This window comes from Gobio gobio (assembly GCF_949357685.1).
Source record: "Gobio gobio genome assembly, chromosome: 1".
NCBI lineage: Eukaryota > Metazoa > Chordata > Actinopteri > Cypriniformes > Gobionidae > Gobio > Gobio gobio.
The window spans coordinates 63430804-63454735 of record NC_137097.1 but is presented as its reverse complement, the minus strand read 5'-3'; the positions used below and the strand labels follow the sequence as shown (position 1 = coordinate 63454735).

Genomic DNA, 23932 nt, shown 5'->3' with positions numbered 1-23932 from the left:
TCGTAGAAACTTGTGTGTCACCACATTTGAAGAGGCTGGCAGACCCTTTAAGATGACACATCGCAATGGGGTATAAGTTGTACCCCTGGGGCGCTAGAGCTCCCCAAATTTCCCCATTGACTTATAATGGGGAGGGACGTCCCATTAAACGCATGTGTTTCTCTTACAATGGGAACTTGCATAGGGATTTTGTATTGACCACAGCTCTGGCTCACAGTGTCTCAGAGACAAGGGGGTGGGCTCAATTTACTCAGACAGCCAATCACTATCTCAGGATCATTGTGAACCTATGAAGCCACGCCCTAGCAACCATTTAGAGCTCCCTAGCAACTGATCCCATAGACTTCCATTGAAAGAGATCAAAGGGATATCTTTGGATAGAAGTGTCATAGAAACATGAAGGTGGGTTTGTTTGACTCGGGGCATCAACAGCCAATCACAAATCACCTTCAACTCTTCCTAGCCACGCCCTAGCAACCATTATCAAGCAGCCTAGCAACCGTTAATCACGACCTATATCTCTGCCTCAGAACATCATAGAGGCATGGGGGTTGGTTTATATCATTCATACAGACAAGCAGTATCATCATTGGATGCTGCCAAGGCCCCTTAGCAACCAAACAGAGTACCCTAGCAACCGTATACCAAGACCTATATCTCTGCTTCAGAACATCATAGAGGCATGGGGGTTGGTTTATATCATTCATACAGACAAACAGTATCATCATTGGATGCTGCCAAACCCCTCCATAGCAACCAAACCGAGTACCCTAGCAACCGTTTACCAAGACATATATCTCTGCCTCAGAACATCCTAGAGACATGGGGGTTGGTTTATATCATTCATACAGACAAGCAGTATCATCATTGGATGCTGCCAAGCCCCTCCATAGCAACCAAACAGAGTACCCTAGCAACCGTTTACAAGGACCTATATCTCTGCTTCAGAACATCGTAGAGGCATGGGGGTTGGGTCTTTTGACTCAGACTGGCAAATAGTCTTTAAATGTCACCCCATAAATTGTATAGCCACTCCATAGCAACCATATAGAGTACCCTAGCAACCGTACAAACACATGAATAGGACATATCTCAGCTCCACAACATCGTACAGACTTGGGGGTGGCCTCTTTTGTTTCGGGTGAGAATCCAGTACACACAACATAGCATCCGAGAGGATTTTTTTGCCACGGCAAGCACCACTCACATTTTCTTCAGGAAATGTACATTCTAGTTAGTGGTGCTTGCGTAGCAAGGCATCACTATTACTATCTAGCCCCAGAACGCTTTTTAGTGATGCCTTGCGCAGCAAGGCATCACCATCACTCTCAAACATACTTATTAGTGGTGCTTGCCAAGCAAGGCATCAATATTGTTATTAAAACACTTAATATTATTATTGGTGCTTGTGTAGCAAGCCATAAATATTTAATATCTCACCCCAGATCGGTTTATTATTATTATTTTTCCGGACAACATTTTGGCGCGCTACTCCTCCCACATCTTTTGTCACAGACCCATGAATGAGGTGTCAAAACGTGCGGCTTAATCGGGAATGGTGTGCTATATCTTTTCTAAGAGGTCGGGGGTACGATGTTCGCCCCAGGGGCGAAAAAGTAGCGAAAAAAATCCCATAGACTTAACATTGCAAAATTTTTTAACGAGTCATAACTCTGAGCGAGGATTTCGTAGAAACTCGTGTGTCACCTCATTTGAAGAGGCTGACAGGCCCTTTAAGATGACACATCGCAATGGGGTATAAGTTGTACCCCTGGGGTGCAGGAGCTGCCTAAATTTGCCCCATTGACTTATAATGGGGAGGGACGTCCCATAAAACGCATGTGTTTCTCTTACAATAGGAAATTGCATAGGGATTTTGTATTGACCATAGCTCTGGCTCACAGTGTCTCAGAGACAAGGGGGTGGGCTCAATTTACTCAGACAGCCAATCACTATCTCAGGATCATTGTGAACCTATGAAGCCACGCCCTAGCAACCATTTAGAGCTCCCTAGCAACTGATCCCATAGACTTCCATTGAAAGAGATCAAAGGGATATCTTTGGATAGAAGTGTCAGAGAAACATGAGGGTGGGTTTGTTTGACTCGGGGCATCAACAGCCAATCACAAATCACCTTCAACTCTTCCTAGCCACGCCCTAGCAACCATTATCAAGCAGCCTAGCAACCGTTAATCAAGACCTATATCTCTGCCTCAGAACATCATAGAGGCATGGGGGTTGTTTTATATCATTCATACTGACAAGCAGCCTTTGGAGTATTGTCATTGGATGCTGCCAAGCCACTCCATAGCAACCAAACAGAGTACCCTAGCAACCGTTTACCAAGACCTATATCTCTGCCTCAGAACATCGTAAAGACATGGGGGTTGGTTTATATCATTCATACAGACAAGCAGTATCATCATTGGATGCTGCCAAGCCCCCCTAGCAACCAAACAGAGTACCCTAGCAACCGTATACCAAGACCTATATCTCTGCTTCGGAACATCGTACAGACATGGGGGTTGGTTTATATCATTCATACAGACAAGCAGTATCATCATTGGATGCTGCCAAGCCCCCTTAGCAACCAAACAGAGTACCCTAGCAACCATATACCAAGACCTATATCTCTGCTTCAGAACATCATAGAGACATGGGGGTTGGTTTATATCATTCATACAGACAAGCACTATCATCATTGGATGCTGCCAAGCACCCTTAGCAACCAAACAGAGTACCCTAGCAACCGTTTACCAAGACCTATATCTCTGCTTCAGAATATCATAGAGGCATGGGGGTTGGTTTATATCATTCATACAGACAAGCAGTATCATCATTGGATGCTGCCAAGCCCCCTTAGCAACCAAACAGAGTACCCTAGCAACCATATACCAAGACCTATATCTCTGCTTCAGAACATCATAGAGACATGGGGGTTGGTTTATATCATTCATACAGACAAGCAGTATCATCATTGGATGCTGCCAAGCCCCCTTAGCAACCAAACAGAGTACCCTAGCAACCATATACCAAGACCTATATCTCTGCCTCAGAACATCATAGAGACATGGGGGTTGGTTTATATCATTCATACAGACAAGCAGTATCATCATTGGATGCTGCCAAGCCCCTCCATAGCAACCAAACAGAGTACCCTAGCAACCGTTTACAAGGACCTATATCTCTACATCAGAACATCGTAGAGGCATGGGGGTTGGGTCTTTTGACTCAGACTGGCAAATAGTCTTTAAATGTCACCCCATAAATTGTATAGCCACTCCATAGCAACCACATAGAGTACCCTAGCAACCGTACAAACACATGAATAGGACATATCTCAGCTCCACAACATCGTACAGACTTGGGGGTGGCCTCTTTTGTTTCGGGTGAGAATCCAGTACACACAACATAGCATCCGAGAGGATTTTTTTTGCCACGGCAAGCACCACTCACATTTTCTTCAGGAAATGTACATTCTAGTTAGTGGTGCTTGCGTAGCAAGGCATCACTATTACTATCTAGCCCCAGAACGAGTTTTAGTGATGCCTTGCGCAGCAAGGCATCACCATCACTCTCAAACATACCTATTAGTGTTGGTTGTGAAGCAATGCATCAATATTGTTATTCTCCATACTTATTAATATTAGTGGGGCTTGCGTAGCAAGCCCTAAATATTAATATCTCACCCCATATCGGTTTATTTTTATTATTCTTATTCCGGACAACATTTTGTCCCGCTACTCCTCCCACATTTTTCGTCACAGACCCATGAATGAGGTGTCAAAACGTGCGGCCTATTCGGGAATGGTGTGCTATATCTTTTCTAAGGGGTCGGGGGTGCGGTGTTCGCCCCAGGGGCGAAAAAGTAGCGAAAAAAATCCCATAGACTTAACATTGGGAAAAATGTAAAAAAAAATTAACAAGTCATAACTCTAAGCGAGGATTTCGTAGAAACTCGTGGGTCACCACATTTGAAGAGGCTGACAGGCCCTGTAAGATGACACATCTCAATGGGGTATAAGTTGTACCCCTGGGGTGCAGGAGCTGCCTAAATTTGCCCCATTGACTTACTATGGGGAGGGACGTCCCATAAAACGCATGCGTTTCTCTTACTATGGGAAATTGCATAGGGATTTTGTATTGACCACAGCTCTGGCTCACAGTGTCTCAGAGACAAGGGGGTGGGCTCAATTTACTCAGACAGCCAATCACTATCTCAGGATGATTGTCAACCTATGAAGCCACGCCCTAGCAACCATTTAGAGCTCCCTAGCAACTGATCCCATAGACTTCCATTGAAAGAGATCAAAGGGATATCTTTGGATAGAAGTGTCATAGAAACACGAGGGTGGGTTTGTTTGACTCGGGGCATCAACAGCCAATCACAAATCACCTTCAATACTTCCTAGCCACGCCCTAGCAACCATTATCAAGCAGCCTAGCAACCGTTAATCACGACCTATATCTCTGCCTCAAAACATCATAGAGGCATGGGGGTTGGTTTATATCATTCATACTGACAAGCAGCCTTTGGAGTATTGTCATTGGATGCTGCCAAGCCACTCCATAGCAACCAAACAGAGTACCTTAGCAACCGTTTACCAAGACATATATCTCTGCCTCAGAACATCATACAGACATTGGGGTTGGTTTATATCATTCATACTGACAAGCAGTATCATCATTGGATGCTGCCATGCCACTCCATAGCAACCAAAAAGAGTACCCTAGCAACCGTTTACCAAGACTTATATCTCAGCCTCAGAACATCATGCAGACATGGGGGTAGGTTTATATCATTCATACAGACAAGCAGTATCATCATTGGATGCTGCCAAGCCCCCCTAGCAACCAAACAGAGTACCCTAGCAACCGTATACCAAGACCTATATCTCTGCTTCAGAACATCATAGAGGCCTGGGGGTTGGTTTATATCATTCATACAGACAAGCAGTATCATCATTGGATGCTGCCAAGCCCCCCTAGCAACCAAACAGAGTACCCTAGCAACCATATACCAAGACCTATATCTCTGCTTCAGAACATCATAGAGACATGGGGGTTGGTTTATATCATTCATACAGACAAGCAGTATCATCATTCGATGCTGCCAAGCCCCCTTAGCAACCAAACAGAGTACCCTAGCAACCATATACCAAGACCTATATCTCTGCCTCAGAACATCATAGAGACATGGGGGTTGGTTTATATCATTCATACAGACAAGCAGTATCATCATTGGATGCTGCCAAGCCCCCCTAGCAACCAAACAGAGTACCCTAGCAACCGTATACCAAGACCTATATCTCTGCTTCGGAACATCGTAGAGACATGGGGGTTTGTTTATATCATTCATACAGACAAGCAGTATCATCATTGGATGCTGCCAAGCCCCCCTAGCAACCAAACAGAGTACCCTAGCAACCGTATACCAAGACCTATATCTCTGCTTCAGAACATCATAGAGGCATGGGGGTTGGTTTATATCATTCATACAGACAAGCAGTATCATCATTGGATGCTGCCAAACCCCTCCATAGCAACCAAACAGAGTACCCTAGCAACCGTTTACCAAGACCTATATCTCTGCCTCAGAACATCCTAGAGACATGGGGGTTGGTTTATATCATTCATACAGACAAGCAGTATCATCATTGGATGCTGCCAAGCCCCTCCATAGCAACCAAACAGAGTACCCTAGCAACCGTTTACAAGGACCTATATCTCTGCATCAGAACATCGTAGAGGCATGGGGGTTGGGTCTTTTGACTCAGACTGGCAAATAGTCTTTAAATGTCACCCCATAAATTGTATAGCCACTCCATAGCAACCATATAGAGTACCCTAGCAACCGTACAAACACATGAATAGGACATATCTCAGCTCCACAACATCGTACAGACTTGGGGGTGGCCTCTTTTGTTTCGGGTGAGAATCCAGTACACACAACATAGCATCCGAGAGGATTTTTTTGCCACGGCAAGCACCACTCACATTTTCTTCAGGAAATGTACATTCTAGTTAGTGGTGCTTGCGTAGCAAGGCATCACTATTACTATCTAGCCCCAGAACGCTTTTTAGTGATGCCTTGCGCAGCAAGGCATCACCATCACTCTCAAACATACTTATTAGTGGTGCTTGCCAAGCAAGGCATCAATATTGTTATTAAAACACTTAATATTATTATTGGTGCTTGTGTAGCAAGCCATAAATATTTAATATCTCACCCCAGATCGGTTTATTATTATTATTTTTCCGGACAACATTTTGGCGCGCTACTCCTCCCACATCTTTTGTCACAGACCCATGAATGAGGTGTCAAAACGTGCGGCTTAATCGGGAATGGTGTGCTATATCTTTTCTAAGAGGTCGGGGGTACGATGTTCGCCCCAGGGGCGAAAAAGTAGCGAAAAAAATCCCATAGACTTAACATTGCAAAATTTTTTAACGAGTCATAACTCTGAGCGAGGATTTCGTAGAAACTCGTGTGTCACCTCATTTGAAGAGGCTGACAGGCCCTTTAAGATGACACATCGCAATGGGGTATAAGTTGTACCCCTGGGGCGCTAGAGCTCCCCAAATTTCCTCAAATTTCCCCATTGACTTATAATGGGGAGGGACGTCCCATAAAACTCATGCGTTTCTCTTACTATGGGAAATTGCATAGGGATTTTGTATTGACCATAGCTCTGGCTCACAGTGTCTCAGAGACAAGGGGGTGGGCTCAATTTACTCAGACAGCCAATCACTATCTCAGGATCATTGTGAACCTATGAAGCCACGCCCTAGCAACCATTTAGAGCTCCCTAGCAACTGATCCCATAGACTTCCATTGAAAGAGATCAAAGGGATATCTTTGGATAGAAGTGTCATAGAAACATGAGGGTGGGTTTGTTTGACTCGGGGCATCAACAGCCAATCACAAATCACCTTCAACTCTTCCTAGCCACGCCCTAGCAACCATTATCAAGCAGCCTAGCAACCGTTAATCAAGACCTATATCTCTGCCTCAGAACATCATAGAGGCATGGGGGTTGTTTTATATCATTCATACTGACAAGCAGCCTTTGGAGTATTGTCATTGGATGCTGCCAAGCCACTCCATAGCAACCAAACAGAGTACCTTAGCAACCGTTTACCAAGACCTATATCTCTGCATCAGATCATCATAGAAACATGGGGATTGGTTTATATCATTCATACTGACAAGCAGCCTTTGGAGTATCATCATTGGCAGCTGCCAAGCCACTCCATAGCAACCAAACAGAGTACCCTAGCAACCGTTTACCGAGACCTATATCTCTGCATCAGAACATCATAGAGGCATGGGGGTTGGGTCTTTTGACTCAGACTGGCAAATAGTCTTTAAATGTCACCCCATAAATTGTATAGCCACTCCATAGCAACCATATAGAGTACCCTAGCAACCGTACAAACACATGAATAGGACATATCCTAGCTCCACAACATCGTACAGACTTGGGGGTGGCCTCTTTTGTTTCGGGTGAGAATCCAGTACACACAACATAGCATCCGAGAGGATTTTTTTGCCACGGCAAGCACCACTCACATTTTCTTCAGGAAATGTACATTCTAGTGTTGTGATTACTATTCACCTTGAAGAAACTTTGGTGTGCTACTCCTCCGGCACCGTTTGTCGTAGACCCATGAATGAGGTGTCAAATCGTGCGACTTATTGAGGAGAGGTGTGCTATATCTCTTTTAAGCGATCGGGTGTATGATGTTAGTTTTCGGCGGGAAAAAAATCGTCCCAATCAAGTCCCCATTGACTTAACATGGAGAAGAGTTTTATGTGATCATATCTCCGCCTCAGAACATTACAGAGACTTGGGGCTGGTCTCATTTGAATCGGCCTATCAAGCAGCTAATAACTAGTGACATTCAAACTTAATAGCCACGCCCTAGCAACCAGCTACAGCACCCTAGCAACCATATATCAACATTAACAAGCCATATCTCAGCCCCAGAACATTGTACAGACATGAGGGTGGTCTCTTTTGACTCAGACTGGCCAATATTCTTTAAATATCAAACCATAAACTGTATAGCCACACCCTAGTAACCATTTACAGTACCCTAGTGACCGTACAAACACATGAATAAGCCATATCTCAGCCCCAGAACATCCTACAGACATGTTGCTTGCCTTTTTTGCATTATCCGGGTGGCGAATTTTGCCACGGCAAGCACCACTCACATTTTCTTCAGAAAATGTACATTCTAGTTATAATTATTCTTTTTCCACACAACATTTTGTCCCGCTACTCCTCCCACAGTTTTTGTCACAGACCCATGAATGAGGTGTCAAAACGTGCGGCCTAATCGGGAATGGTGTGCTATATCTTTTCTAAGGGGTCGGGGGTGCGGTGTTCGCCCCAGGGGCGAAAAAGTAGCGAAAAAAATCCCATAGACTTAACATTGGGAAAAATGTAAAAAAAAATTAACAAGTCATAACTCTAAGCGAGGATTTCGTAGAAACTCGTGTGTCACCACATTTGAAGAGGCTGACAGGCCCTGTAAGATGACACATCGCAAAGGGGTGTGAGTTGTACCCCTGGGGCGCTAGAGCTCCCCAAATTTGCCCCATTGACTTACTATGGGGAGGGACGTCCCATAAAACGCATGCGTTTCTCCTACTATGGGAAATTGCATAGGGATTTTGTATTGACCATAGCTCTGGCTCACAGTGTCTCAGAGACAAGGGGGTGGGCTCAATTTACTCAGCCAACCAATCACTATCTCAGGATCACTGTTAACCCATCAAGCCACGCCCTAGCAACCATTTAGAGCTCCCTAGCAACTGATCCCATAGACTTCCATTGAAAAACATCAAAGGGATATCTTTGGATAGAAGTGTCATAGAAACATGAGGGTGGGTTTGTTTGACTCGGGGCATCAACAGCCAATCACAAATCACCTTCAACACTTCCTAGCCACGCCCTAGCAACCATTATCAAGCAGCCTAGCAACCATTTACCAAGACCTATATCTCTGCCTCAGAACATTATAGAGGCATGGGGGTTGGTTTATATCATTCAAACTGACAAGCAGCCTTTGGAGTATCATCATTGGATGCTGCCAAGCCACGCCATAGCAACCAAACAGAGTACCCTAGCAACCGTTTACCAAGATCTATATCTCTGCATCAGAACATCATACAGACATGGGGGTTGGTTTATATCATTCATACTGACAAGCTGTATCCATTGGATGCTGCCAAGCCACTCCATAGCAACCATACAGAGTACCCTAGCAACCGTATAACAAGACCTATATCTCTGCATCAGAACTTCGTAAAGACATGGGGGTTGGTTCATATCATTCTTACTGACAAGCAGTATCACCATTGAATGTTGCCAAAACACTCCATAGCAACCAAACAGAGTTCCCTAGCAACCGTTTACCAAGACCTATATCTCTGCATCAGAACATCATAGAGACATGGGGGTTGGTTTACATCATTCATACTGACAAGCAGTATCATCATTGGATGCTGCCAAGCCCCTCCATAGCAACCAAACAGAGTACCCTAGCAACCGTTTACCAAGACCTATATCTCTGCATCAGAACATCATAGAGACATGGGGGTTGGTTTACATCATTCATACTGACAAGCAGTATCATCATTGGATGCTGCCAAGCCCCTCCATAGCAACCAAACAGAGTACCCTAGCAACCGTTTACCAAGACCTATATCTCTGCCTCAGAACATCATAGAGACATGGGGGTTGGTTTATATCATTCATACAGACAGGCAGTATCATCATTGGATGCTGCCAAGCCCCCCTAGCAACCAAACAGAGTACCCTAGCAACCGTATACCAAGACCTATATCTCTGCTTCGGAACATCGTAGAGACATGGGGGTTGGTTTATATCATTCATACAGACAAGCAGTATCATCATTGGATGCTGCCAAGCCCCCCTAGCAACCAAACAGAGTACCCTAGCAACCGTATACCAAGACCTATATCTCTGCTTCAGAACATCATAGAGGCATGGGGGTTGGTTTATATCATTCATACAGACAAGCAGTATCATCATTGGATGCTGCCAAGCCCCCTTAGCAACCAAACAGAGTACCCTAGCAACCATATACCAAGACCTATATCTCTGCCTCAGAACATCATAGAGACGTGGGGGTTGGTTTATATCATTCATACAGACAAGCAGTATCATCATTGGATGCTGCCAAGCCCCCCTAGCAACCAAACAGAGTACCCTAGCAACCGTATACCAAGACCTATATCTCTGCTTCGGAACATCGTAGAGACATGGGGGTTGGTTTATATCATTCATACAGACAAGCAGTATCATCATTGGATGCTGCCAAACCCCTCCATAGCAACCAAACAGAGTACCCTAGCAACCGTTTACCAAGACCTATATCTCTGCCTCAGAACATCCTAGAGACATGGGGGTTGGTTTATATCATTCATACAGACAAGCAGTATCATCATTGGATGCTGCCAAGCCCCTCCATAGCAACCAAACAGAGTACCCTAGCAACCGTTTACAAGGACCTATATCTCTGCATCAGAACATCGTAGAGGCATGGGGGTTGGGTCTTTTGACTCAGACTGGCAAATAGTCTTTAAATGTCACCCCATAAATTGTATAGCCACTCCATAGCAACCATATAGAGTACCCTAGCAACCGTACAAACACATGAATAGGACATATCTCAGCTCCACAACATCGTACAGACTTGGGGGTGGCCTCTTTTGTTTCGGGTGAGAATCCAGTACACACAACATAGCATCCGAGAGGATTTTTTTGCCACGGCAAGCACCACTCACATTTTCTTCAGGAAATGTACATTCTAGTTATTATTATTATTCTTCTTAGACTAAAAAACTAATTGCTACTCCTCCTAGACTGTTCAAGCTACATCCACCAAACTCGGATCAGACCTTCAGACTAGTCTGACTCGGGTTGCTTTATCTTTTTAGACTGATCCGACTTACGGTTTTCCTAAAAAAGCTGATTAAAACTTGGGAAAACTCCCATAGACTTTCATTGACGGAATGTTCAGATTTTCAAACTGTTCAACTGTCAAAAATTCAAATCTAAACACTGAAGCCCAGACTCACTCCAACTGACATTCTGTGAAATACATCTGAGCCATAGAGACTCATTAAACTCATCTATCTATCTATCTATCTATCTATCTATCTATCTATCTATCTATCTATCTATCTATCTATCTATCTATCTATCTATCTATCTATCTATCTATCTATCTATCTATCTATCTATCTATCTATCTATCTATCATCTGACTATTTCTTTCTATATATCATCTGACTATTTCTATCTATCATCTGACTATTTCTATCTATCATCTGACTATTTCTATCTATCATCTGATTTCTATCTATCATCTGACTATTTCTATCTATATATCATCTGACTATTTCTATCTATCATCTGACTATTTCTATCTATCATCTGACTATTTCTATCTATCATCTGACTATTTCTATCTATCATCTGATTTCTATCTATCATCTGACTATTTCTATCTATCATCTGACTATTTCTTTCTATCATCTGACTATTTCTATCTATCATCTAACTATTTCTATCTATCATCTGACTATTTCTTTCTATCATCTGACTATTTCTATCTATCATCTGACTATTTCTATCTATCATCTGACTATTTCTATCTATCATCTGACTATTTCTATCTATCATCTGACTATTTCTATCTATCATCTGACTATTTCTATCTATCATCTAACTATTTCTATCTATCATCTGACTATTTCTATCTATCATCTAACTATTTCTATCTATCATCTGACTATTTCTATCTATCATCTGACTATTTCTATCTATCATCTGTCTATCATCTGACTATTTCTATCTATCTATCTATCTATCTATCTATCTATCTATCTATCTATCTATCTATCTATCTATCTATCTATCTATCTATCTATCTATCTATCTATCTATCTATCTATCTAAACTACTAAAACTCAAACTATTTCAAACTTTAAACTTTTCAAACTATTTCAAACTATTTATTTCAAACTTTTCAAACTATTTCAAACTTTCTGGTCTAGCTTTTCCAAGCCAACTTAAAGTTTGTCTCGACGAACTTTTTTATCTAGTTTCGGTTTGCTCCTCTGACAGATTGTCTGTGTCAAAGCTCCATAAAACAGATGGAGCTGTCATAATACAGATACTACCAACCATATGTATTATATAATGTTAGAAAGGTCTAATATTAATATATTACATTGCCCTGGGCCTAGTCTCATATAAATTATGATCATAAAACGTGTAAACATGTCAGTGGTTCCATCTGTGACCAGAGGGAAAACACAGAACACCAAATGATAATATATTAGATATATAGGTCTAATATTACATGTATTCATATATATATTTGGACAGACTGATTTACAATATAAAATGTAGTTTTCAAAGTTTTACATTAAATGTAACAAGTAAAAATAAATCCCCTTCTTATTACAAAAAAACATTGTTACTTTATTATTAGCAACTTTGGGTCTTATTGAGGAACTGATAAATTTTCACTCTGCAGTGTCTCACTGTTTACTGTTTTAATAACTTACATTTAACGAGAGAGAAAAAAAACTTTCATACAGTATCATTGCGCTAGCCGGGGTGTAAATTACACGTGCAGACTTTAATGTTTTAAAAGGGACAGCCTTAAGCGCATTCCCAAGTGATCCATGTTTGAATAGATAAAAGAGTAGTTCCGATTTCACTAGCCAACATCACATTACAGTTCATGGTGTCTAATGCATCATCTTTTCACCCACACGGAGTCGAAAACATGTTAGATTTAAAGACACCATGTATTCATTGCAAAGTACTTCATCTGTTACAAGAGTGAAACATAAGTTAGTTGCAGTGTCACACTGTTGCGAAGTGCGGCGAGTTGAACTAAACAAAAGGTTCATCCCTCTGTAACTCGTGGCGGATCTCTTTATCTCTCCCATTCGCGTGAATCCCGATGAGCGGGACAACTAACGTACCGCACAACACCTCCCACAGTTCAACAGTCGGTAAAGTTCGCCTACCTGTTAATCTTGTGCGCAAAAGCCCTCCGTTCGCTCGTTAAGGTTGCCATCCCATCTAAACAGGGAGCGCTCCTTTACAGTTTCCCTGTACTTTGGTGATATTGTTGTGGAGTGGAGTCATTAGCTTCCTTGTGTCACTTTGGCGCATAATAGCGCCTACTCGCGGTCTGGGGACGAATGGCGCTGTTGTAGAGCTCACCAAACCGGTTCACAATGACGCACCTGTCTTTATCTTTGGGGATCTGCGATGTTTATAGAATAGATAATGAAAGGAGATGAATGTTTTCCCTACTTAAAAAGTAACAACGATAGCTTTGCAGATGACCATGAACAACACAAGCCAATCTGTTATCCAACTTAAGTGTTAATATAGGCAAAAGTCTTTTAATTTGAATAAAACAAACACAGTAGGCCTATATGTAAATGTGTATACCAGCAACCAGAATAAATAATTTCACTGTTGGCTATAGTTCATCACCTAATAGTAAGCCCTTTACGGACGCCAGACAACTTATATGATTCAATATTTGTATTCTACAATAGTTGGCTTGTGCTTTCACGTGTGAAATGAAGATATGTTGTGTGTTATTTTGCCTCAGGCGGTGAATAGTTTCTTTAACCGTTAGAATCTAACCGTTAGTTGTTTTGTTGTGGAGTGGATGGGCTAGTTCTCGCATGGAGAGATATAAACCCGGAGCTAGAGCGGAGTGATTACAGAACGCTTTGATTGGGAGAAGGGAAATCTCTCCGACGATCCGCTCCACTTATATACACTGATCCAGTCCGGCTTTCAGTCTGTGTGTTGCTTGTCGTTAGCGCTAACAAGCAACTCTTGATGTTTTGGTTTCGTCTGACTGAGAAGAAACGAAATAGAAGAAATACGAAATAATTGACCTGTTTTTGTCTGAAACGTAAGTTGCTCGATGAATTACTTAGTTAAAGAACTGTTGTATAAAACAAAAATTGTTGCTGAAAAAAACAAAACAAAACAATAGAAACCCACATATAATTTGTAATGGTTTTAATGGAAATTGTATTGGTTTTAATGGAAAATGATATGGTCCCTGTGGGTCTCTGCTGGCAACGTGTTGCCTTCTGGCATGTTAAAACCACTAAATCCTAATGGAATTTGGCCAAAAACACACACTGTAAAAAAAAAAAAATACCTTACCTTGGTTTTACTCCCAAAAAAATTGAGAAATAAATTTTATTACTATGAAAATCTAAACGATAGTGGGGCGGTGTCATGGTGGGCAAGTGATAACCAGTAGCCGTGGCTTTGGCAGTGGCCTCGTTGGGCAGCGAAGCAAGTGCATTCTGGGAGTTGATGTCTTTCATCCACATGAGACAAAAATACATTTTCTGTCTTTTCTCAGTCTAGAAGGCACCAAATAAAAAAAATAATTTAACATTTCTACTACATAAATTACCCAGTTTAAATACACATTCATCTTCCCAGCGCTGAAGTGCCCCTTCAAGTAATTTCAACTCATTTTTCCACGTAAACACAACTCAAATACTTTGTGCAGCAGAAACATAATTCAACTGAGTAAGCACCAAAACAATTAAATGTAAGAATAACTTGTGAATACACTTATACGACATGCATTAATTCTATTTCGCTATATGTAATAAGCAGTATGCAGAGACAAACCACAATACTGCTATAAACAGTTTCTCATTGAGCAAAGCAATTCACATGATGCACTGCGCTTATCTGTCGTCAGCCTAACGTCAGACTCCACTTGTCACCACCACGGTAACCCTCAAAACTCCAACATGACAAAAACTTTTCTAAATCCTAACTTAATAGAACATTTAACAATCATAACAAGCCATCTACTTTATTTATATTGCGTAAAAATACATGAAGATAAATAAATTCAAAATTTTCTCTCCCAATTAAATCCCATGCAAAGCATTCTGGGAACTAGAAATCTCCTTACCCCCAGTAAGTAGATTATACACAATAAAATTAAGTTGTGACAAAATGTTGTTAGCACAAAGACTGGAGGTAAACGGCTCCAGCTAGCCTACTGCTCAATAAGTGACAAAATAACGCCAACATTTTCCTATTTACATGTTGTGATGTATATAGTTAAGACCGACGGAAAATGATAAGTTGCGATTTTCTAGGCCGATATGGCTAGGAACTATTCTCTCATTCCTGCGTAATGATCAAGGAACTTTGCTGCCGTACCATGGGTGCAGCGGCGCAGTGATATTACACAAAAAATAGTCCCCAGCACGCTCTCTGTGCAAGCAGGTTGTAACGTTGGTTATGTTGACGGAAGTTAGCCTATTTTCAGGCGCTGTGTAATATCATTGCTCCTGCTGCACCCATGGTACGGCACAAAGTTCCTTGATTACTACGCAGGACTGAGAGTATAGTTCCTAGCCAGCAGTTGGCTAGCTGGAGCCATTTACCTCCAGTCTTTGTGCTAAGCTAGGCTAGCGGTGGGTGCGTCAGACATAGTTATGGCACGCACGGAGATGAGAATGGTATGGTATGTATGGACTTATCTAACTCTGGGGGATACGGTGAATAAGCTAAAGTCCCAAAAAGTCGGCATGTTCCTTTAAATAGTAGCCTATGCTGGTAATGCACATCTACAAAGCCTAGATTACGGGTAAGAAGTGTGATATATAATTATACAAAATATGTTTAGCTACAAATCCAAATTAAGTGGGCTACTCAAATTATCCAAGTAAAGTAACAAAGGTTTATTTGTAAATATATATATTTTTTTACAGCCTCAATGATACATTTTTTATCAGTGTGCCAGACCTGTGTGCAAAACAAGCCCAAAACGGCAATCAAAAATAGCCCAAAACAAGCCTAATGACCCTATCCAAATATCAAAACTCAACATATTCCACCCCATACCTAAATACATATTTAAAAGTCACTGTTATGCTTTATACACAATTTCAACTTAAAAATCACTAGTAGTAAGGCCTAATCATAAACAGTTTTATTAGTGGTAGAATATATAATATCTCAATAGATGCATTACAGTTATTTACAATTATATATATATATATATATATATATATATATATATATATATATATATATATATATATATATATATATATATGTATATTAATCTGGATACAATGATTTTTCAGCACAGCATTAAAAGTTTGCAGAAAAAAAACATTTTGAAATCTTATGGCAAGAATGACTGATTTCCATAGTCAAGGATCTTCCCCTTAAATATTTTAGTCAAATCTAGAGATATAATCCCTGACAAAATATCATTACGCATTAGAATGCTGCTGGTGCACTTAATCATATAATGCAATTAGTGTGATGTAGATTTAAATCTATCTATCACAGCTATTTATTCATGTGCATTTCATTCATCCGAACCCCTATGATAATCCGCTTATTTTCATTCAAAGCACATGTAATCAGAGTTACACAACCTATAAATAAGCACTGTAAAATCCAACAGACTTTTTAGTAAACTTTACTTAATGTCCAATAATTTGTCGAACTTACTTAAAACAATTAAGTAATCTGAACTAGTTGCATGCTATGCCTTCATTACTTAGAAGACCCAAGTAAACATTACTTGACTGGTTTGAGTACCATTTTGCCAAACAGAAAAACAAAACAATTAAAGTAATTATCTTCCTATTAATGCAGCGATGCAACAAGAAATCATAGTTTTCTGATTTCAAAAGAAGGGAAATAATAAATTATATATATATAATATTTGTGTATTAATGATATATAACATCATATTTCATGTAAAATAATGATCTTTTACCATTTTATTGCTAATATTTATGGCATAACCTTTTAATTGGGTTGATATAATCCCTCTATATTAGTGACAATAACAATTGACCATGCTCAAGTGAGTCACACACAGAAATCAACATTCAGCATACAATGGTCATTTTTATTTTTTATTATTAATAAGACCTTTACAATTTTATTTGCTGTCGTTATTGGGGTTATACTGACAAAAGACAAATAGTAAAATAAAGCCAAAAATAGTCAAACGAAGCAATTCATTTATTCATGCCGCAATGCACTCTGGGCTACTCTGGGAGTACACTTCCTCAGATCCCAGATAGAATTAAGTTGAAAAAACTTAAACGGTTTAAGTAAGAACAACTTAATGCAATTAAGTAATGCTTACTTAATTGAATTAGGGCAACGAGTTTGCACAACGGGTGTTCGTTTTTTTTTTACAGTGATTTTGCACATTGCTTGTCTTCTTGCACAATTTACAGTACTTTGTATCCCTGCCTTTTCTTTATTGTATTTACTCAGAGACCCATATTATTCTGTCCCCGTGTTTCAAGTTTAACGCAGCAGTGCCTCGGTTTCCCCCATGGGGATCACTGATGTTATATTACCTTATCTTTTAAATAGGCCCACACATTTATGTAGGCCTATGTTATATTGTTGTATGGCCACCAGAGAGCGATGTACTCCACAAGTGCCGGAGACATAGAGCCTGAAAAGGCGGTGGCCAGGAAATAATGACTCAACCCTCCACCTTATTGTCTAGATGCAGCACTGTCCAGAAGTAAAACATCACATATTGAGCTTTTCACACGAGCTGAACAATTTGACAAATAACCAAACACTGCAATAATATAGACATGCGAGTTGAGTATCCTTTTGTTTAACAACAGCTCCGATACAAAGACATCTGAAAGTCATTGTTGCACGCCAGATTTCTTCAAATTTCACACTTCTTTCGCTGTTTAGTTGAACGGAGATAGTTGCAGCAGCGCTAAAACGCTCATAATAATACTTCAGATAGCAAGACATCCATGTTCATTTCCCATAAATCAAGTTCCACACGCAAAAGCAGATTACCGGGAGACGTTTATTGACATTTTCCTTCGCCCAAGGACACACATTTATCAGTTTAGAGCGAAGCCATCATTCCTCTCTCCTTCTCCCCGCTGTAACCTCTCCCCATCCCCCACGGTCAGTGAGGTATGACCATACAGTGCAGGCTGCCTCCTCCCTATAGCTCAGCTCAGCACCATGCCCCATTAATTCAGCACCAAGGAGAGCTGCTAGTGCAGGTACAACAAGCCAGCACTGACCTAAGGAATGACGCTGGTAGCATGTGTGGCGTTTCAGGAGACACTTCTGCCATGTATGTTGTGTGCTTTATGTGTTTTTGTGCAGTCTATTCCCCTCACAGCTGTCTGTACTCCAGGGCTGATACCATGCTAATGAAGATTAATGAATCTCTCTCCTCTCTTTGGCTTTAGACACCGTGCAGTACTAAAAGCTGATGCTTGGTATCACAAGGAATAAATATAGATCGGTGTTGTGAAGCTTTAGGGGTTTTTCTGCCGCAGACTTTCAGGGGATTTTCGTGTCATTTGTTAGGAAGTGTGTGTGTGTGTGTGTTACGCTGGGCTTGAAGGATGAGCAGCCTGTACCGATGGGAGTGGACTGGCTCGGAGATGTAATGGACCATCATTCGAGCAATTACATTAAGAGAATTACCGCATTGCGACTGTCATACGAACCCAGTACATACATCCATGGCGTGTGCCGTTGAGATGGTGCACTGAAAACATGCATCCTTGAACTCTGTGGCACTCTGTTGGCAGTGATGCAACATGTGACATCCAGATGGAGAATTAAAAATAGTTCTGCATTTTGCGTTGTAAATTGACTGCATTCACTGTAGGCAGGCGGTGTTTCCATCATGTCTTTCTTTTCTTCCCTTTCCCTCTGCCTCTTCACGTCGAAGGCTTTCAGTTCCTCGACCAGCACTATTGTTTGGCTGCCCCTCCCCCCACGGGCAGGAGAGCACCCCTCATCCCTTGCTGCATTACCGAAGAACAAAAGAGAGAGTGTCAGACGCCACCCTCTAGATCTCTTTCACGCCCCAGCCCCCACCCTGCTTCCAGATGGGGCTGCCTTTTTTTCCAGGGTCTCTCTGAACCCCAAGAGTCCTCCAAAATGGACGTGCCCCTCCCCCTCTCCCCACTCTTCAGCTGCCCGTCATCCACCTGCTCTCTCTGCCACGCGCCCGTGCCCAGAGCACGCCCCCTTCCCCGTCCCACCCTCGCAGCCAGCTCCATTCAAATCTTTAACCACTTGCTTGCTATGGCCTTGCTCCAGGACATCACTTTTGCAGCTGTAAACCTTCTTTTTATGATATGTGCTCCTCCGAGGCCTGCAGAGAGAGAGAAAAAAAAAAAGATGTTTACATATAATGACGTAATACGGTGTGCGATGAAGCAGTGCTACTCCGCTGGTTTTACTTCAGGGAGTAGAATTTACATGATGACCCAATGCAATACCAAAATATTGCGCAAAACGAACATATACATATTACCATGGATTGCATAGACCCAACAACATGGAAAAATTATACACTATAAAAATGCTGTTTTTTTTTTAATTGGGTTGTTTTAACCCAGCGGTTGGGTTGTTTTAAGCAAACATTTAACCCAACCGCTGGGTTAAAACAACCCAATTGCTGGGTTTGTCCGTTTTCAACCCAACTTTGGTTGTTTTTAACCTAGCATTTTGTAAAGTGTAGAGAAATAGTTCACTGAAAACACAAAAGATATATATATAAGATATATATTTATATATATATATATATATATATATATATATATATATATATATATAAAAAATTGTGTCCGTAATGAGGGTTCAAAATAAGATTTATAAGACAAATTTTAATTAAACAGCTGTCATGGCAAAAAATAACTTCACAATAACATTATTAGGGCTGTCACTTAAGATTGTTTTGGTAACCAGTAAAATTACTTAAAATACATAGGTATAATTAGCCTAGAAATCTAGACGCACCCTAGTGGCAGAAAATGTATTTTGCCGCGAGTGTAGTCTAGCAACTCTCAGTAGACCTGAGAGCTGGAAAAAACAAACTCTGGTCAGGCCAATCACAGCGTGTGTAGAGTCGGTGGGCGGGCTTAACATAATGACGGCACGTTGACCCAATGCAATACCAAAATATAGCACAAAACTAATATAGTACCATATTACCATGGACTGCGTAGACCCAAACAACATGCAAAATATTATACACTCTAAACAATGCTGGGTTAAAAACAACCAAAGTTGGGTTGAAAATGGACGAACCCAGCAATTGGGTTGTTTTAACCCAGCGGTTGGGTTAAATGTTTACTTAAAACAACCCAAGTTGGGTTTAAAATGGACAAACCCAGCAATTGGGTTGTTTTAAGCAAACATTTAACCCAACCGCTGGGTTAAAACAACCCAATTGCTGGGTTTGTCCAATTTCAACCTAACTTGGGTTGTTTTTGACCCAGCATTTTTTAAAGTGTAGAGAAATAGTTCACTCAAAACACAAAGAAGATATACATTTTTTGTTTTGTTTTATTGTGTCCGTAATAAGGGTCCAAAATAAGATTTAGAAGACCGATTTTAATTAAACAGCTGTCATGGCAAAATAACTTCACAATAACATTATTAGGGCTGTCGCTAATGATTGTTTTGGTAACCAGTAAAATTACTTAAAATACATAGGTATAATTAGTCTAGAAATCTAGACAAACTAGATTTGCTGCCGCTAGGGTTGTCTAGCAACTCTCCGTTGGCTTGCAAGCTGGAAAAACCAAACTCTGGTCAGGCCAATCACATCGTGTATAGAGTCAGTAGGCGGGCTTAACATAATGACGGCAGAGTTGACGCGGTTCCGCGTGCTACTCGTAAACAAAGGAGCTGGCGAACAGCGGTCTTTCGAATCGGCTTTGGCCGTGACTCCGGAAGACTTGGAGTTAAGCTTTTCTTTGAGAAAAGGACAAAGAACGGCACTGAAGTCAGTCTTAAGAAAGGAAGATGTGTTCGGATACGGCGAAAGTTGAATCTATCAACTAGCTTCACTTCACCTTCTTTGCTGCTCTGGTTGGTTGTAGCGCTATCCTATTGCGTGCAGAGGGAATTTGAAAGACAACCGTTTATCCCGCCCCTCGGATTGAGCCCAATGGTGAGTTCCCAGACCAAACATCTTGATGTGGGTCTGGCTTGTCAGGCTAAGGTATACTGTAATAACAATGAGGCAATAATAATTGGTTCAGATAAAGTATCAAAAGCAAGTAATCATTTACTGTTAAAATACTTAGTATAATATAATTGAGTAGTGCAGGTATGACATAATTTGTAGACCAAAACACGGAAGTGAGTTAGCATTTTTGCACTTCCAGCTCCATCGTCCCAAAGCCAATGGGTTTTTTTGAAAGGGATTTTGGTCAAATTGCTGAAATAAAGTCTGTGGTAAACACAAGCTCAAGACATGTTCACGTCTTATTATACGACATAAAATACATCAGTATTACCCCACTCGTGATTCTTTGAAGCTGTTATGTGTCTTGAAAAAGGCGGATGCTAACAAGTGGCTTAAACGTCATCACGGCGAACAGATAAACACAGTCCGCTTTTCCAGCCTCATTATGCTCATAATTGTGCTCTTATAAACGTATAAACTCAAACTTTCTGGGAATTAATAGTTTTAAGATAAAAACTGAATTTTTTTTCGGAAGCTTAGTGATTACGACGTTGAAATCCAGCGATTGCGGTGCAATCCGTTAATAGCCTACCTTTAGCTTTTTAATTCTGGTGACTGCATTTAGGCTTCAAAAGTCATAAAAGTTGTGTTGATTCTGTGTTTTCATAAACTTTTGTTGACCACAGAGCTTGTTTTTTGCGATAATCCAAAATGGATGAGTTATTCATTTTTTTTTTTTAATCACCCCCCTCACAGCTGACATGAAGCGCAAAATTAGCTATATAGACTAAAACCACTTTTAGTGAAGTGTTGGACTACCTTTTGGAGCCTGTCTCTAGTGGCCAGTCGGTGAATTGCAGTTTAAGTCACTTCCGTGTTAGTCTCTGCCTCAGATGTCACGCCCACGGACTGTTGGCTGAACGTCTGATGCATACGGGACACTTCAGGAGTTTCGAAGTCGTCATCTGATTGGTTGAATTCTACAGGCTGTCAGCGAGACGAGTGTGTTACATTCTTTAACGGTCCACCTGGAAACAAATGCCGTGTCTCCAAACCCCCTTGTGGAAGACGAACGCCGTCGTGTTTACAACTGTGACAATGAGCACTAACCAGGAACTAAACGTTGGATTTTCAAAAGTATGTGAAGTTACCGTCTCCATTGTTGCAGTAAACTTTCAAAAAGTTCTTGAATTACTAATTTATAGATGCACGCCGGGCTGTTATTGTAGGGACATCGACTTTACATTTGAACATGACAAAACGAAATGATTGGTTGCATCACATGTCAGTCAAACGTCCTTTTGGGCTGTCCTTGAACAATGAAAGCTGCGATAGAGTCCAGACCTTCTGCCGTCAGTCTGAAGGTCTGGCTACGCGAGACTACTTGTGTGTTGGATTCAAGAGAGAGACCGAAAGGTTGCCGCTTGATTATAACCAAGGGGGTAATCCAGCACCCGGAAAGCATATCTTCCATAGGGGCGGCCCTTGCTAACCAAGCCATCACCTGCTGTTAGCATCCCATTGACTCCCATTCATTTTGGCGTCACTTTGACAGTGAATAACTTTACATCTGAGGCGTTTAAAGACTCAATGTGTCCATTGTTTATTTTTAAAGAAAAAAAAAAAGGCTCCATTACCTTGTATCTTACACTATCGCCCCGTAGAAGCCGTTTTTGTAAAAATAGGCTAACGATTGTGTCATAACCACGCGACTCTATCGCACAATAGAGAAATTACCGTATAGACAGGAGGAGAAGCTCGCAGGCAATCTTTTACTGTCTATGAGGCAATTTATTAAAATAAATAAATACTATGCAAAATGACAAAACAATTAATAAGAATACTTACCAAAAGTTGCTCCTGCTCACGCTCTCCGTTTCTGCAAGATTCGGTGATTCAGTTTTGACTTTGCACATCTACTAGAAGACTTTTGACAGGTTGCTCATGTCACATCTACGTCGTCAAGCTCAGTCTGCAGCTGCGCATTACGCTTCATCAGGAAGTGAGTGCTTCTAATTGACTTCACTTTTCTCTGTGAAAGTCTATGGGGTCGCTGTGTCCATTTCTTTTACTGTCTATGATTATAACAAATGCCCGCAGAGCATGCCAACGGCCTGGTAAATTGCTGTTGTTACACTTTACAGAAGATCAAATCCTTGTTTAATATTGACCTAACAACATTGAATTCAAACGTCTTAATGGAACACTCCACTTTTTTTGAAAATAGGCCCATTTTCCGTCTCCCCTAGAGTAAAACAGTTGAGTTTAACCGTTTTCGAATCCATTCAGTCAGTACGGCTCAAAGCTCATGATTATTACGCAGGAATGAGAGTATAGTTCCTAGCCATATCGACCTAGAAAATCACAACTTTTCATTTTCCGTCGGTCTTAGTACACGATGTAACTACAGAAGAGTCATTATTTTGAGCAAGATGCTAACGGTCTAATCAGATTCAATGATCTATGCTAAGCTATGCTAAAAGTGCTACCGCCAGACCGGAGATCGGCTGAATGGATTCTAACACGGTAACTCTCAACTGTTTAACTCTAGGGGAGACGGAAAATGAGCCTATTTTAAAAAAAAGTGGAGTGTTCCATTAATCTTTTATTTTTGGCTACTCTTTAAATGGTTAGTTCACCCAAAAATGAAAATTCTGTCATTAATTACTTACCCTCATGTGGTTCGACACCCGTAAGACCTCCGTTCATCTTCGGAACACAAATGAAGATATTTTAGTTGAAATCTGATGGCTCAGAAAGGCCTCCATTGGCACAATGCACTGTACACGCTCAAGACCCATAAAAGATACTAAAGACGTCGTTACAAAGTCCATCTCACTACAGTGGTTCT

General features: G+C 41.0%; 1 protein-coding gene and 1 long non-coding RNA gene across 2 annotated transcripts in view; one reads left to right on the top strand and one right to left on the bottom strand.

Moving 5' to 3' along the window:
* Nucleotides 1-13205, bottom strand: part of dock6 (dedicator of cytokinesis 6) — a gene marked incomplete at its 5' end in the record, with an annotated part of 89440 nt that extends 76235 nt beyond the window's left edge. The window contains 3 exon segments of the mRNA XM_079834567.1: nt 13085-13146; nt 13148-13180; nt 13182-13205. Of these exon segments, the coding sequence (XP_079690693.1) occupies nt 13085-13146; nt 13148-13180; nt 13182-13205 (119 nt within the window).
* LOC307137213 overlaps nt 1-23932 on the top strand; it is a 97493-nt gene that overhangs the window by 61606 nt on the left and 11955 nt on the right. The window lies entirely within an intron of this gene.